The sequence below is a fragment of the Felis catus genome, chromosome D4 (genome assembly GCF_018350175.1).
Source record: "Felis catus isolate Fca126 chromosome D4, F.catus_Fca126_mat1.0, whole genome shotgun sequence".
Lineage (NCBI taxonomy): Eukaryota > Metazoa > Chordata > Mammalia > Carnivora > Felidae > Felis > Felis catus.
The window spans coordinates 474503-491642 of record NC_058380.1 but is presented as its reverse complement, the minus strand read 5'-3'; the positions used below and the strand labels follow the sequence as shown (position 1 = coordinate 491642).

The 17140-nt window shown below is 48.2% G+C and overlaps 1 protein-coding gene across 3 annotated transcripts in view; it reads left to right on the top strand.

Annotated features, from left to right (window-relative positions):
* The window catches only part of IARS1 (isoleucyl-tRNA synthetase 1), a 68048-nt gene extending 61259 nt beyond the window's left edge, over positions 1 to 6789 (top strand). For all 3 annotated transcript variants that reach the window (XM_006939004.5, XM_011288208.4, XM_011288209.4), the window contains 4 exons: positions 292 to 417; positions 1825 to 1968; positions 2551 to 2703; positions 6288 to 6789. In XM_006939004.5, the coding sequence (XP_006939066.2) occupies positions 292 to 417; positions 1825 to 1968; positions 2551 to 2703; positions 6288 to 6370 (506 nt within the window). In that variant the 3' untranslated portion in view covers positions 6371 to 6789. The remainder of the gene's footprint in view (positions 1 to 291; positions 418 to 1824; positions 1969 to 2550; positions 2704 to 6287) is intronic.
* Positions 6790 to 17140: the final 10351 nt, after the last annotated feature.

The following is a 17140-nucleotide window of genomic DNA, read 5'->3' as shown; positions in this document are numbered from 1 at the left end:
CATAAAAGGAAAAATTGAGAAATTGAGCTTCCTCAGAATTCAGAATTCTGCTTTGTGAGAGGGTAGCAAACCTGAGCTACAGCAGTGGACCCTTGCAGACCACCTCCACCTGCAGTGTGCCCAGAGGAGAAGCAGTCCTCTCATGGTTTAAAGAGGTCCAGCTGGAAGATGGGAAAACACACGAGCAGACGTTCACTGGAAATGATCTACAGATGACGTGTTTTCCTGGACTTTTCATTCAAATTTAACTATTCTTTTCCTTCAGTTTTACTTGTATTTGTGGTTCTTTAGGTGGAGTATTGCTTCTGGAAAATCCAAAAGGCGACAACAGGCTGGACCTTTTAAAGCTGAAGAGTGTCATTACTAGCATTTTTGGTGTAAAAAATACAGAGCTGGCTGTCCTCCATGGTGAAACAGGTATGTGGAAACTCCTCTGACCCGAGGTGGGTGTTTGGTATCGGTTCTGCTCCACAGCCTTGCCTTCCCCCCGAGTCTGAGTCGACCAAGGGCCCCTCGGCAGACAGAACCTCCCATCCTGCCTGCTCCCCATCGGCCACAGGCTGGGGTCTGGGCTTCAGAGGTCTGTGCTGTACATGGACTTTATTAAGTGTAGTGTCTGTGTCTTGCTAGACCCAGATTTTCAATAATACAAACCTAAAAGGAGAAGTGTTGAAGTTCTTACCCTGCATGCCCCAAACGTGACCTTTGGAAATAGGGTTGTTGCCAGTGTGCTTAGATACTAGCAGTGTCCCCATGAGAGGGCGTGTGAGCCCCGGGAGCACACGGGACAGAGCGAGGGAAGATGCAGGCAGAGCTGGACTTGGAGAACTGCAAGCCAAGAAACAGCACAGCTCAGCTGGCTGAGAGCCTCCAGGAGCTGGGCGAGGATGGGGAGACACCTGCAAGCTTCAGAGGGAGCAGGGCCCTCGGGACACCTTGGCATCTCAGCTCTAGGACGGGAGACAGAGGCTTCTGTTGTGATTCGCAGCAGCAACCACCGGAGACTCTGTAAGAGTCTGGATGCTCTTTCTCAGGACTTGTAAATGGCCTAAAAGAGGAGATCTGGATGGCCAACTGAGGGGACTGGCAGGCCTCATCAGTCGGGACCTCAGCAAGGTCCTGCTGTGTGTGCGCCACCAGCTTGGCAGGGACCGGGGCAGGTTCACAATATCAGATGCCCTCATCCTCTGTCCCCGGTCCCGGGGAATCATGGGAGCCACAAGTGTGGGTCTAGAGGGAGGCCATGCAGACTGCAGGTGGGGCTGGACATGCCCATCGAGGACTTGCCCCCGCCGCTTTCCCACACACCATGTTCACCCATCACCAGTCGTGGCCTCCAGCACTGTCCAGCTGTGTTTCCAGCCCTAAACACTGTTTAATTTTAGGTGAAATCTCTGTGTTCTGTGTGTCTTGCTATTTTTCACATATGTCCATGAGTCAAATACTTTTTCTTCTGACTATAATTAGCATTTTTAATATAAGGCTTCTTTTCTCAGTGAAGTTTAGGATTCTGATGTAGAACATTTTAAGAAGAGCTGTAACAAAAAATACCAAAAGGGAAAAAAAACGATTTTGCCTTATATTTTTAAGTTATTACTGTATGCCATTTAATTTGCAACGTTAAGATTTCTTACTGTTTGCATGTCATTTACACCTGATTTTATAGAGAAGGCAAGGTCCTTTGATAAAGCAAAGTTAAGTGGAAACATCACTGCAAAGATATAGGATAGTTGAATAATTAAGTAGGAAAAGGTGAATGACTTCAGCTCTGAACTGTGTACCCCTGAAAGAATAACTTGTTGTCTCTATTTTTGTTATTTTTAGAAATACGAAACCAAACTGACTTACTGAGTCTTAGTGGAAAAACACTCCGAGTGGCAGCAGGCTCTGCTCCCGCCGTGGTGGACGGCCCCGGCTCCGCCCTCTGCCGCTACATCAACCTGCAGCTCCTGAACTCAGGCCCACAAGGTAAGCCTCCCCAGCCTCGAACCCCTGGGGAGGTGGGTCGGGGGCGCTGGGCATCAGGGTTCCTTCCACTTGCCGTATCTCACGTAGTGCTGTGTAGCGTGCGCCCCATGCTGCTCTGGGGGGCACACTCAGGCTTGTGTCTCTGTGTTATGTGGAAACACCTACAGCCAGCTTGGTCAGCAGATAAGGTAAACTGGTAGGTCAGCATCGCAGCTACATGAAGCAGAATTAAGTACTAAGGCTCTTAAATTTTTTCTTTTCCTGGGAAGTGTTCTGAAAACCGTTGTTCATGCATTGGTCTGCAGACTGGATGGATGCTTATTTTTCCTTGATATTTTGGGGCCCCCATTGTGCACATTTGTTTCCAGAGTGTCCCTTCCCCAACTACGGATTTTTATGTCCAAGGGCGTTTCCTTTTCCTCTGGGAGGCGGTGTGGGCTGTCTACACACTGGATGCCTCCCCCCCAGGACACCGCTGGCTCTTGGAGCCTCTGCTGTGCACAGGGTTCAGCAGCCAGGGGCTGGGGGGGGGGGGGGGGGGTTGGTTCTCAGGAACTAACCCAGTACTCGTTTCTTCCATAGAGTGTGTGAAGGGAACCGTGGGCACGCTCCTGCTGGAAAACCCCCCTGGGCAGAACGGACTCACCCACCAGGGCCTCCTGTATGAAGCAGCCAAGGTGTTTGGCCTTCGCAGCAGGAAGCTCAAGCTGTTTCTGAATGAGACTCAGACAGATGGTGAGGACATGTGTACACAGATGGTGCAGCACTGGCTACATTCCTTCACTTCTTCTTTTGTTGAGAGTGGTGTTTTTTAATGTTTGTTTTTGAGAGAGAGCGCGCACAAGTGGGGGAGGGGTGGAGAGAGAGAATCCCAAGCAGGCTCTGCACCATCAGCACAGAGCCCAATGCAGGGCTCAAGCTCACCACCTGTGATATCATGACTTGAGCTGAAACCAAGAGTCGCACACCCAACTGGCTGAGCCCCCCAGGCTGCTCCTCGATTTTTGAAGCCATTTCCCAGCACAGCCAGGCTACTCACTGTTCTGCTTCAGCCTTTACTCCCTCGTCAGCCAGATTTGAGCAGAAAAGCTTTTCTTTCTTTAAGAATTGAAAGCTTGGGGTCTTTTCGGGACTTATCTGTGCATGCATCCCGGCCTGGGCATGCATGTGGCTGGCTAAGTTATGCGGTACTCGTAGTCCAAGGGCATGCTGTCCTCGACTCTCCTCCCCGGCGTTGAGCCCTCTGTTGTGTCCTGCAGCCACAGTCTTGGGCCCCCGGCAGCTGTGGGGATTTTGTTTGCCTGAGTGTTTAAAAGCGATGCTTATGCTTTTCCACCCTGGGTGAGCTCCAGGTCAGACAAACCAGAGACAGGCACCTTCTGGGAGCCCTGGAGGTGCCTCCTAATCAGGTTCGGACAAACACCTGCTCTGTTCCTCCCGGGACCATGGGACCTTGGGCTGCTGTGTTCAGGTGCACCGCCAGCCAGTGGGGGGAGGGCGCCAAGCACAAGTGTGACAGCACAGGTCTGCCTATGCTTGCAGGTTGCCTTTTTCTTGATCCCGCATTCATGTGGTTGTAGTCGACGTTTGGTTGTTTCTAGAGTTCTAACAACGTTGGTTCTGTTTGTGATGTTTCTGAGGAAGTTCCGTGTAAGGAAGCGTTTCTCTAGATCTTAGGGGACGCTGTCAGCCCAGGCCCATCTAAACTCCATTACTTGGGGCCCCAGTCGTGCATGAGGGCCAGAGTCTCATGGGAACGTGCTGTGTCCATCCCCACCCTCCTGAAGTCGGGATGTCCGCAGCGCTGTGTCTCAGGAGGCTCCATGGGACAGTCTGGTCTTTGCCTCCCCAGCTTCTGCTGGTTTCAGGTGTCCTTGATTGTGACCCCATCACTCTGACCTCTGCCTCTGTGGCCAGGGTGCCTCCTACTCTGGTATGTTCCACAATTTCCAGGAACTGGAACATGGGCATATCTTTTGGAAGGCCCGTTTTTAAACCCACTACATTCTCTTAACCGTCTTCTGGGTGGTGAAGTATCTGCTGCCGTGGGTTCCTGATTCTGGCCCCAGGTTTTGGGGGGGCCTGGGGTTCCTGAACTTCCCAGTCTGTGCACACCCCAGGCTTTTTTTGTTTCACTTCGGTAGCCATTTAGTGCCGAAAGCTGTAGGTCACCAGGACCTCCAGGAAACCTTAATGTTCAGGTACCTCTTGGGATCCATGATTTTTGGCCTCTGGATTTCCCTCATGTTCTTCCCTTGCTTGGCTACTTTTTTTTTAATTAATGTTTTATGTTACACTTTCAAATTTTCTGCTGTGTCGTTAGAAATTAAAGCCTCTTTTGCAGCTGCTCCTGTCTGTAACCAGGCACAGCCGTGCCCCTCACATCAGTGCCTCAGCCTGTTCGTCTCCACTGGCGGGGTCTCCTCCCACGACGATGTCCACATTCAGAGCCCCCACGGTGACATTTACAGGCTGCCCAGCCATCAGCAGCTCCTTTCACGGCTCTCATATGTGGTTTGGTGGGAAAGGCCAGCTTCCTGGTCTGTTCAGCATGGGTGAAACTTCCTCGTCCCCGCATCTGCAGGCCCCCAAGTGCAGCCGAGCCATAGACGTGACAAGGTGTCATTGTCTCTGGTTCGGTGCAGGTGCAGGCACCTGGCCCACGCAACCAGGGCAGAAGCACATTTGTGTGAATCAGGCCCTGACATTACCACCTCTGACAGGGTGGGCCTCGCCTGTGCCCCCACTGCCTCCTCCCTGTGCCATGAGGCTGGTGGCCACACCAAACTCAAGAGACCTTGAAGGCTGAGTGACCCAAGACCACTGAGAAGCCTGGGGCTCTTTCCAGCCCAGTGTCTCTGCCCATCCTGTATCCCCAGCCACATTTCATTGTGCTGTTCCTCTCGAAATCATTTTTCATAAAGTAGTAATAATTCAGTAAATTAGAAGGATCACGGGATGCCTTACAGTTTTAGAAACTCACGGATGGCTTCCTGCTTGTTCCACTAGGTGCTCACTGTCCTCTCCAGGTCCTGTCATGATCTGTCTATAAAGGAGGCAGCTCCGAGGGTAATTTCCAGAATCCCTGCTTGTCCTGGCAGAGAAAGGTTGTCCTACCCCTTGAATCCAGATCTGCTAGAAGCAAAATGCACCCCAGGGGGCAAAGAGCGTTTCTAGTGTTTCTTTACTCTCTCTCTTTTCTCTCTCCTCTCTCTCTCTGGGCTTTTATCTATTCAGTGTGTTTTTATCAGTTACATTTGTTTTATACTTTTAGATACTCAGAGTTTTTGTCTTTGGCTATATTGGCTCCTATATTCTTTGACATCAGCCTTCGGTCTCTGGTAACTGTGTTCTGGCTTTGAAAGATGTTAGGGGCTTATCGCACCCTTATACTTCCCCAGACCTGGACACAGCAGTTCCCCCTGTTAATATTTAGAGACCATGAATCTGGGTCCAGCTAGGCATGGCTTCTAAGCCTTCTCTGTGGTCGTAGGAAATAACCTGTTTGGGTCAGGGTGTGCGCACGTCTGGGCTGGTGTGCCAGGCTGGTTAGGTTGAGGGAGTCCCCCAGAAGGTCCGCCCAAGACTTCTCACCCCAGCTGTGGGGAGTCTGGAGCCTTCGACAAACTCTGGAAAAGGCCACACGAGACCACTGTCACTTCTGCCACCAATTGTAAGTTCAGAGGATTTTCCAAAATCACCCTTGGCCTTGATAATTTGCTAGCAGGACTCACAGAACTCACTGGCACCTATTGCACTTAGAACCACATTTGATGTAGGAAGAGAATAAAAGCTAGAACCAGGCAAAGGAAGAAGTACAGAGCGCCTAACCTGGGAGGTTTTCAGACACGGGGCTTCTGGTTGCCCTCTCCCAAAGGGGCCGTGAGCAGTGTGACCTCCTCCAGGCCCCAGTGCGTGACCGTGGATTACCACCAGGGAAGCTCCCCAAACCTGGGGCCAGATTTATGGTGAGGCTTCATTACATGGGCCTCACGGGTTTGTTGCCCACGTGGCTGCTCTGTCTCAGGTGATACCACGTGACCTAAATCGTGTGGCTGGTCTTTCTGGTATGGCTGGCTCCGCCCTGAGTCACCTTATTAGCAGAAACTATCAGGTGTGTTCAGGGCCCCCCAGAATTAACAAAACACTCCTGTCGCTCAGGAAGTTCCAAGGGCTCGGAGGTTCCCTCAGGAGCTGGGACAGAGGTCAGACCTCTGAGGGTGAGGCCAGATTTCTTCACACAAGCAGTCAGCATTTTTAAAATATTCATACAGAATAGGTAGAAAACTTATTTTATTTAAATCTTCTTTCCATTCTAGAAATTACAGAAGAAATCCCCATGAAGACTTTGAACATGAAGACTGTGTATGTTTCTGTGTTACCGACCACGGCAGACATCTGACCTTCCTTATCGATGTGGCTGAGTCGGCCTCCCCCCACCACATGGCTGTCCCCTGCACACACACGCTGAGTGTATCCCTCCAGGTGCATACGTCATGTGCTGCGTCTGGTCTGAAACTGAACTGGGGTCGATCCATCAGGTGACTTGGAACGTCTGGTAATGCTCACACTTGGCCTTGGGCACCTTCACGGTCATGCTGGGGGGGTGTCACCTCCATACCACAGAGCTCGCTTCTGCGCTTACAGAAGGGGTCTATTGGCGTAGTCTATACATATCATTCTGTGGCCTTTCAGAACTTGTTTGAGACCTCCGGAAGGAACGTGTTAAGTATTTCTGCTACCTGGATTTTCCTGGGTAATTTGATGGTATATTTTAAGTTTCAGTAAATCAGAACAATAAACAAATTTTCTCTCAGATAATAAATGTTTTAGAAGTAATTCATTCTCCCATAGTTGAATAAAACTTCAAATTTGTAATCTTTAAGGAACACAAAAACTTAATAGCGACTTCTTTGTTAAGACAGCAGGCACCTAGGTGGCTCAGTCAGTTAAGCGCCCGACTTCAGCTCAGGTCAAGATCTCACAGTTTGTGAGTTCGAGCCCTGCATCAGGCTTTCTGCTGTCAGTACAGAGCCTGCTTCGGATCCTTTGTCCTTGTCTCTCTCTCTCTGCCCCACCTTCGCTCACACTTTCTCTCTCAAAAGTAAACGTTAAAAAAAAAAAAAGACACTGGGCTAGGACACCTGGGTGGCTCAGTCAGTTAAGCTCAGTCATGATCTCAATTTGTGAGTTCAAGTCCCACTTTGGGTGAGCCCTGCTTCTCTCTACCTCTCTCTCTGTTCTTCACTTGTCCCCTCGTGCCCTCCTCTCTCTGTCTCCAAAAAAAAAAAAAAAAAAGAGCTACACATCTAATCTCACTTCTTCCCAAGATCCCACGTGTCAGAGGAGCAGATGCCAAGACGAAATCAGCTGCAGGAGTCTACTGGGAGGAACAGACGGAGGATAAAGGGAGGGCCAGGCAATGGTGAATGGACATGCACGTGGGTCTGACACCTGTGGACACAGAAGAGGAAGGACAGGAGGTTGATTAGAAAAAGCCCAGACTGCAGGGCAACCCTGGGGAAGTCCTGGTCAGGCCAGGATTCCTTGTAGAAAAAGTCCTGAGTGGGGCAGACATGCCCTGGCTCTGTGGCCAGAGTAGCAAGGGACAGCGTAGCCTCTGCACAAATGCTCCTGCATCAGGGTCTCTTGCACAGGAGCTGGTTGGTGCGTCTCTGGCCACTACAATAAATTCATTCAAGTTCACAAAGTTGAAGGGGAAAAAAAACAGAAAAGAACAAGTGTTGGCCGGGATCAGAAAATTGGAACCCTATGCACTGTTGTTGAGAGTGTGAAACGCTGTGGTCGCAGCGGAGAACGAATTAAAGATGATCCAGCAATCTGGATCTATACCCTAATGAATTGAAAGCCAGATCTGGAAGAGGTATGCAGCACAGCCAGGTTCACCGCAAAATTACTGTGTATTTAGTATGTGCCCAGAGTGGAGTATCACTCAGTCTTTGAGAGGAAGGATGAGCTCTGGGCACATTCTGCTGAGTGAAAGACAGCACTCCAGGATTCCAAGATGGTGAGGTCCCTGGAGGAATCAGGCCCTGAAACAATGGACAACCAAACTGCCAGGCCACAGGGCAGGGAGGGGTGTCCGGTGGGCAAGAAGAAGCCCTGGAGGTCTTTTCCTAATGGTGAGTATAGTTAACACCTGCTAAACGGTACCCATCAAATGGTTACGTCGGTAAATTTTAGCAATTTACCATGATTTTAAAATATTTTTAATGTCAAAGGGACAGACGCCAACCTGAATGTGGACAAAAAAATAACTTAGTCTTGGATGAAAATTGAAAGTATAAATTTCCAAAGTCCATGCAGATATAAGTGGTGGACCATATGAGGGAGAAGTGACAGCTACTTTTGTAGACAGCCCCTCGGTGTGGTGCACCCTGACTCCCCATACCTCAGGAGTGGGCTGCACGTAATGATTTACCTCCCACGGGTGGAGATGGAAAGCCAGCAGAAAATAACTTCCCAGTTCAGAAACCGGCAAACACTACGTCAGACAGGTGACAGTAGTTACTATCAGCCACGACAGCATACGCTGCTGTTGTGATGAGAATGGCTCTTCACCTATGCGGCCACTGGAGAACCTGTCACCCAGTCTAACCATGAGGAAGACGTCAGACAAACCTGGAGTGAGAGACGTTCCACACAGTACCTGACTCAACTGTCAAGGTCGTCAAAAACAAGGACTGTTTGAGGAACTCAGACCAGAGTGCACAAAGAGGACATAAAAGCTAGATACGATGTGGCATCTTGGATGTGATCCAGGAGCAGAGAAAGATCTTTAGGGACAAAATGGAATCCCAATAAAGTATGGAGTTGAGTTAATGATGTATCATTGGTTCAGCAGCTGTGCAGAATGAACCATAATGGTGTAAGATGTTAGCAATGGGGTAAAGTGGGTGTGGGGTACTTTTCTAGGAGTCAAACTTCTAAAAATAAGTTGTATCTTTAGTAAGCAGAAGAAAATGAAGTTAAAATCTATGTATAATTGTATCTAAAAATATGAAATGCTCGGGTAAATTTGGCAGAAGAGTGCAGTACCCGTAACCTGAAAATTTTACAATACTGTTTCAACATCATGAAGAAAACCTATATAAGTGAAAGATTTTGTCACATGGTATCAGTGGGCTAGGGCTGCCATAAGGAAACCCCACAGACGAGCAGCGTAAACAACTGCTTCTGGAGCCTGGACGTCCAAAATCAAACACATCCGTGAGTCTGGTTTCTCCTGAGGGCTTCCCTCCGCTTCCCTGTGTCCACTCCAGGCCACCGCCTCTTGTCAAGACAGTCCTGTTGGGTTAGGGCCCTGGCCTTATGACCACTACCTTCCTAAAGGCTTCATTCTCAAATACAGACTCATGCGGGTTAGGGCTCCAACATGAATACTGAAGGAACAATTCAGTTCATGATGATGGTCATGCATCCACAGACTCAATATTGACCATTCTTCCCAATCTATAGATTCAATGTAATCCCAATCAAAATCCTTGCAGAGTATTGTGCTAAGCAAAAGAGAAAAATTAAAATACCATATGGTTTCAGTCACATGTTGAATTTAAGAAACAAAACAATTGAGCAAATGGAAAAAAGGTGGGGGGGGGAAGCAAACCAAGAAAGAGACTCTTAAGTATAGAGAACAAACTGCAAGTCAACAGGGGTGGGGGCTGGGGGAACAGGTGTGGGGATGAAGGAGGGCACCTGTGAGGAGCACCAGGTGACGTATGGAAGTGCTGAATTGCAATACTGTGCACCTGAAACTAATGTTACACTGTGTGTTAACTATACTTGAATTAAAATTAAACTTTTTATAAGTCCCACCAGGGTTTTTTCATAGACATTAACAGACTAATTTTAGAATTACATGGAAATGCAAAGGATTTAAAAGCCAAATAAACTTTCAAAGAGAAATAAAGGTTGGAGGGCTTAAATAATCTGATGGCAAGACTTAGAAAACAATAAGGCTACGGAGGGGCGCCTGGGTGGCTCAGTCGGTTGAGCGTCCAACTTCAGCTCAGGTCATGATCTCACAGCTCGTGAGTTCAAGCCCCTCATCGGGCTCTGCTGACAGCTCGGAGCCTGGAGCCTGCTTCAGATACTGTGTCTCCCTCTCTGCCCCTAACCCACTCGCATTCTGTCCCTCTCTCAAAAATAAACATTAAAAAAAAACCTTTTTAAGGGAAAAATAAGACTATGGAATTGGTATAAAGATAATAAGTAGATCATTAGGGCAGAGAAGAGAATCGAGAAACAGACCTACATATATATTTTCAATTGATTTTTTTTAATGATGCCAAAGACATCAATGAGAAAAGGATAATCTTGTACCACAGCAGTACCGGAACGAGCAATTGTCATAGACCTGCACATACACAGAACCTCAACCTATGCCTGTCCATTTGCAAAAGTGAACTCAAAATATCTGAAAATATAAACATAAGTATAACAAAGATATAATGCATATATTTTTATCACAATAAAAATGTTATCAGAGAACTAACTGTAAGAGCTCAAATTGATCCATTTTCTATAAGAAAACAGGAAAAAAATCTCAGTGGCCTGGTGGGTAGGTAGAATAGCCCCCCAAAGGTACCTACCTCTGAATCCCTGGTGCCTGCAGATATAGTAGATGCTAAAGAAACATCGCAGATGTGATTAAGGGTATAGACTTGAAGATTAAAGAGATTATCCTGATATATGTGGGTGGGCCCAAGCCAACCACAGGAGACCGGGCCAAGCTCCCTCACGAACATGCTTAGTATTGAGATCCGTTTGAAAAACTCATGTGGGCATTTCCAAAAGCTGGACCAAAGGATGCAAGTCTCTGGTCTATAACTCAGGGAAATACCTAAAACTGAGCAAGAAGATGAGTTTGCCCACTGAAAGAATGGGACAAAGAAAAATGGTCTGAGCAGCCCTACCACCTTGTTTTAGAAGAAGCAATTAGTGAAGGTTTTGGAAATGGAAGGAGAGTTTCAGAGAGAACCCGAGTGATCTCCTAAAACAAGTACTGGAGGAAGTCACCTGTGTTGGGCAACTGCAGACCCCATCATTGGTGGAAACGAAGGTGCGGTGCTGTGGCGGGTCAAAACGGACAGTGGTGCGTGGCAGCTGAGAAGGTGGACAGGGTCTCTGTACGGCTCTTCTCTTGGAGGAAAGAGATGTGGGGTGCAATCTGGAAGTGCATATTTCTTGGTGAAAACTTCACCTGTGGATAAAACTCTAAAGACAGGGAGCTGTCTTGCATCTACATCTTCCTCGCCCACATCTCTGTTTCTTACAACTGCCACCCCTAAGCCTTCAAACCACATCACCCTGAGGTGTGTCCCATAGGATTTGTCTCACCTCTGTGCTCCCACATTCTTCCCCGCCAGCAACCTTGACCCTTGTAAGCTGGGTTTTGGCGAGTGACACATGTATAGATGGTTGCATAAGAAGCCCGCTCCCCCTCCCCACAGAGCATCACCTTTGTCTAGAAACAAACAGTGGGGTTCTTTGTGCACCACCTAAGGGACACACTGCACAGTCTCCTGGGTGTCTTCCCACAGAACTGTATTCCAAGCCTTAGCAATAGGTAGCCTAACGCACTATCCACGCCCATAGCGTTACCATGTTGATTCCGTGGCCGCTTGCTGAGAAACGTTGAAGCCCCGTGATGGTGAACACAGAGGCCATCTCTCACCACTTGTTGAACAGCGGTGAACAGCAGCAAAGCCCCCAAAGTCAGATGGCTTCGACTGCCCCTTAGCAGGTCGTGGGGGATCCATGTCAAGACCCCACTTTTCCCAGGAAACCAGGGGCTCCTGCTCGGTCATCATGAAATTGGTGCTTTACCACAAAATGCACTTGGGAGAGAGACAGGACAAGGGGCAGAAACCAGGGAACTTTACCCATATTCGGCCAGCGGAGAGCAGAGGGAGCCTCCTCCCCAGGCTGGGAGTCACAAACAGATCTCTTAGAGAAACTGAGGCCTCCGCTTCTCTTCCCTACGTGATTGAGGGCACCTGGCAAACTGGTGAGTCCTCAGTGGTTACAAATGCAGTGAGTCTCCTGCTTTTGCCGTGACTCAGTCATGACACTCTGTGAACTCCGCCTCCTGGATGTGTGGGCTTATATCCCACATCAGTGCACTAGCCGTGGCCCCGTCCGCTTCCCATTACAGCTTTTTACCAAAGAAAACCAGTGACCAAAAGGAACCCTGCTTGCAAATCTGTGTGCCCTTCTATCTCCTGCTATGTCCTATGTCTCTGTTTCTGTCTCTGTCTCTCTCTCTCTCTCAACCTCCCTTATCTTCCTCATCAGAAGCAAAGCAGCCCCTCCTGACAACTTGTGGCTGATTGCCCCTAGCTGCTGACAGGCTCTGAGTCCCCCAGCAGGAGCCCCAACAGGGCAGCAGCCTCCACAGCCCACCCAGGAGTCAGGACGAGTGCTGCCTTGCCTCAGCCAGCCTCCAGAGCAGCAGGAGAGAGAACACATTTCTGACGCCAAAAGCTCCTACTCACAACTGTAATTTCATCCATTCCCACGACCCAGGACCATTGCCTCTGAGCCACTTGAGACTGTGAGGCCCTTCCAGCTCTCCATGAAGGCTGCCCGCCCTGTGTAGACACCCCCCGGGGTCCTGTCCTACCTGTACATGAGCAGAGCCTGGGCTGTTTCACCAGCTGGGCCCTCCATCCCGGGTTCTGCCAGTTACTGGTATTGAAGCAAATGAACCAACTTTTAGAATTTCTAAAAGGAAGAAGAAGAAGAAGAAGAAGAAGAAGAAGAAGAAGAAGAAGAAGAAGAAGAAGAAGAAAGAAAAGAAAGAAAGAAAGAAAGAAAGAAAGAAAGAAAGAAAGAAAGAAAGAAAGAAAGAAAGAAAGAAAGAAAGAAAGAAAGAAAGAAAGAAAGAAGAAAAAGAAAGAAAAAGAAAGAAAGAAAGAAAATGGAAGGAAGGAAGGAAAGAAGGAAGGAAGAAAGAAGAAGAAAGGAGTTTGAAAATTTTATTCAAACCCAGGTGAGGCTGGCTGCCTGGGATGTACAATCTTCACAAAGAAGCAAGAGCTCTGGAGAAGGAATGTGTAATATGTGATATATGTGTTCTTTGCCACATCAAGAGTCACAAGGCATCGGGGCACTTGGGGAGGCTCAGTTGGTTTCGGCTCAGGTCATGATCTCACAGTTCGTGGGTTCAAGCCTCGTGTTGGGCTCTATGCTGACAGAGCAGAGCCAGACTAAGATTCTCTCTCCCTCTCTCTCTACCTCTCCCCTGCTCATGCTCTCTGTTTCAAAATAAATAAACTAAACTAAAATAAAATAAAATAAAATAAAATAAAATAAAATAAAATAAAATAAAATAAAATAAAATAAAATAAAACAAAATAAAATAGAGTTACAAATCATTGTGATGAAGGACATTTCAGAAAATTACAGACTTTATCTTATGCTTCTAGTACGTGCAAGGTTGCAGGCCTCAGAGGTGTGGCAGCGGGACTCAAGAAGATTTTTAGTCTCATCCTTAGTTTGAAATGTTTCTTTTAGGTTATTTTCCAAAGAAGCGGATGTGCAGTGTGTGCTCAGAGCAGAAACAGCCCTGATCTGAGGGTTTGCAGAAGTTCTGACCCTGGGAGAAGTGTAGCCTCCCTGAGACCCACCAGCAGGAAAGGTTGAAAGTTTCCTCTATCACCGGACAGAAATGGTTCCGACCTCAGGCTCGGCTGCTCTCCGCTGGAAAATCAACACTCGAGAGACGAGTGATGGTGGGAAAAGAGAGGTCGCTTTTCTCAGGAAGCCGACAACCTGGGAAGAAGGTGGACTGATGTCTCGAAGGCCATCTTCCCCTTCCAGACGAAGTGGGAGGGTTTTCGAGGGGAAGGTGTGGGGAATGGGGAGGGGGCTGCACGCAGGAGAAGCAGCGCCCAGCAGCAGCATCTGTCCTTGGAAGCGTCCAGATTCAGCCGGGAATCGGGCACACAGGTGTCTCTTGTCAAGGACACCGCGGTCAGTGCAGGCTCTGAGTGTGGTCAGGCCTCATCTTGCAGAAATCTTGGTCCTTCACTTCCTCAGGGCCAGCGGTCTGCGGGACCCCAAGGGAAGTAGGTTAGTTCTGTCTGCAGGTGAGGAGGGCATGGGCTTGAAGCAGGTGTGTGTTAAAGGTGTGGTTGGAACGTGTTACAAATCACAGGTAATCCTTCCTCCATCTGTACAGAATGTGGGTGGAGGTCCGTCTTCCAAAACTGCGTCAAGCTGTGTTGGGGTGCAGAGGGGGCTTTGCAGTGGACACAGCTGATGAGGCACAGGGCATGACTTCTGACCCATTGTTCTGAGGCAGAGGGCACTAGATATGATCTTTTACAGATTGGGCACCACGAGACATGATTGCCCTTATGCCGAGTATTTTCAGGGAACAGTAACAGTGTAGACAAGCCCAGAGCATGGTCGCCAACGTATCCAAGCTGGTCTGTGAAAAGGAACCTCCAAGCAGCACAGTTTAAATAAGACCCAAGAACTGCAACAAGAAACTAAAGAGAATCCTGCTGCTTGGAGAGGAGCAGTTTTTCCCCTTGTTATTAGTTTTATTTTCAGCTTCTGGCAGAGGCAGAGCGGGGAGTACATGGGGCACTGGTCTGGTGTCCGTCCTTGGGAGGTAGATTTAGGAATTCCAGTGTCTGCCTGTCTTCTTCCCCCTCTTCTCCATTATTCTATCAGGGAGGGAGTCCGGTGTCTTAAATTTTTATTTATCCTTCTCTGTCTGGACCATCAGTTGGGTCCCTTCCCATGAGGTGTCTGTATCATAAGACATATTTACATAAGGCCATTAATCTAATCAACAGTGCCAGTGTGGGGTAGATACAACCCTGAAAAAGGCGCTGACCTGTTGCCAGTGTTCCAATCAGCCACTAACCATTGGTGCAGCTCGTCATTGCGTGGAAGGTCCACTGCATCTCCCGGATGCCACCAGCCATACCGGATTCCATCTGACCTCATCAGGTGCCAAGTGGCAGCTGTCCTGGCCTTGTTTCTACCTTTCACCTCTGCTGCATTGCTGCCACAAGTGTTCACATACAGATTTCCTCCTGGACTTGTGGTTCCATTTCTTTTAGGTACTTGCCCAGGAGTGGAATTGCTGGGCCATATGATAACTCTCTGCTTAACTTTTTGAGAAACGTCTACAACTGTTTTCCCAAGGAGCTGTGCCATTTTTCATTCCCTAGCATTGTATAAGGATTCCATTTTCTCCACATTTTTGTCAGCACTCCCTGTTATCTGTCTTTGGACTGCAGCTGTCCTAGTAGGGTGAAGTGATACCTCATCGTGATCTTGGTTTCAATATCCTGATAACTAATGATATTGAGCACATTTTCATGTATTTATTGGCCATTTTTATATCTTTTTTGGAGAACTGTCTATTCATCTTTTGCTTATTTTAAATTGGGTTATTTGTCTTTTTTTTTAACGTTTATTTATTTTTGAGACAGAGAGAGGCAGAGCATGAGTGGGGGAGGGTCAGAGAGAGGGAGACACAGAATCTGAAACAGGCTCCAGGCTCTGAGCTGTCAGCACAGAGCCCGACGCGGGGCTCGAACTCACGGACTGCGAGATCGTGACCTGAGCCAAAGTCAGCCACTTAACCGACTGAGCCACCCAGGCGCCCCATAAATTGGGTTATTTGTCTTTTAACTGTTGAGTTGTACCAGTACTTTATATACTCTGGATACAAGCCTCTTATAAGATATATGACTTATAAATTTTTCTCCCACTCTGTTTTGTGATATTGTTTTTATAATAAGAAGTATACATTTGGGACAGAGGAGCCCAGATGGCAGAGCAGCATGGAAGTTTTTTGTATGTCTCACATCCATGAAATACAGCCAGACCAACACTAAACCATCATGCACACCTAGAAAATAGATCTGAGGATTAACACAACAATCTGCACAACCTGAACCACAGAATTCAGTAGGTACGTGGCGTGGAGAGGTTAACTTGGGGAATGAGAAGCCGCGGGAAGGGAGTTGCTTTTGTGGGCAGAGAGAGGATGGAGATGGGGTGTGGGGGAAGAATACGGGAAAAGCACCCCTCCCCAAAAGCAGCTGGAGAAAAAGTGGAAAATTGGAAACAGCCACAGGGACTAAACTAAAAAGGGAGAAAGGAGAAAAGGGAAAGAAGAGGGTTTACATTCCATTAAGACTGTAAACAAAGGGTATGCAAAGGCTGAACTCCGTAGCTCGACACCTGGTGGTGCTCTGGTGGGAAGGGCAAATCCCCAGGAACAGAGTGGGGTCCGGGAGGTTCTCAGGCCACACGGGGAAAAGCGGTTCCACTGCTGGAAGGATATTTGGTAGAGAGTGTTGAAGCCATCTGGTCCCAGCAGACCCCAGAGAATGGCCACATTCACTGGTGCTGGAACAAGGTTGTTAAGGGCGAAGCCTGGTGCCAGATGTGTGTTGTGATTTTCCATAATCCCTGAAAAGCTGCTCCTACACTATCTCACAAACGTTTTCTGGGGCAAGTTGGCACCTGGCTACAGTCTTGGGGCACTGGCAGCAGCAGGATCCAGCAAGCATTCCTGGGTGCAGCCGACCTTGGGCCATTGCTCATTCGGCCATTGCTTGGTGAGACCCACCCCCACAGAGGGGCGGAACAGGTCAAAGCCGCAGTGCTTCAGAAATAAGGCACCAGGAAAACAGCTGCATCTGAGACAAAACTCAGGAGAGAGGTACCACCTGGGGCTTGGTCACGGACAGTGAAAAAGTGGGGAGTGGACAAAAGCTGAAGACAGAGGATGGGTGTGCGATTGCTGTTTGGGGAGAGAGTTCCGATACTACAGACTGGGTAGCTGGGTGACGGCCATTTTCACTGCTCCCGCGCATGCGCATACGCACCTATGAACCCCACAACACTCCACCCCAGTAGGCTAGCAGCGCCATCTAGTGGAAAATGGAGCCATTACACTGAGCTCCACCCAATTGGGCCAACATAGCTCTTCAAGAACACAAGTCTTACCGCCTACTTAGTTTATGGACTATAAACTATAAACTATAAAGCACTTCATAGTCTGACTTCTACAGGAAAATGAAGTAATTTCAGTCCTATTTCAATCTATTAGCAGGTCCATCTATTCAATTTTCTTTTTTTTTTCACTTCTTTTCTTTTTCTTGAATACAGAAAGAAA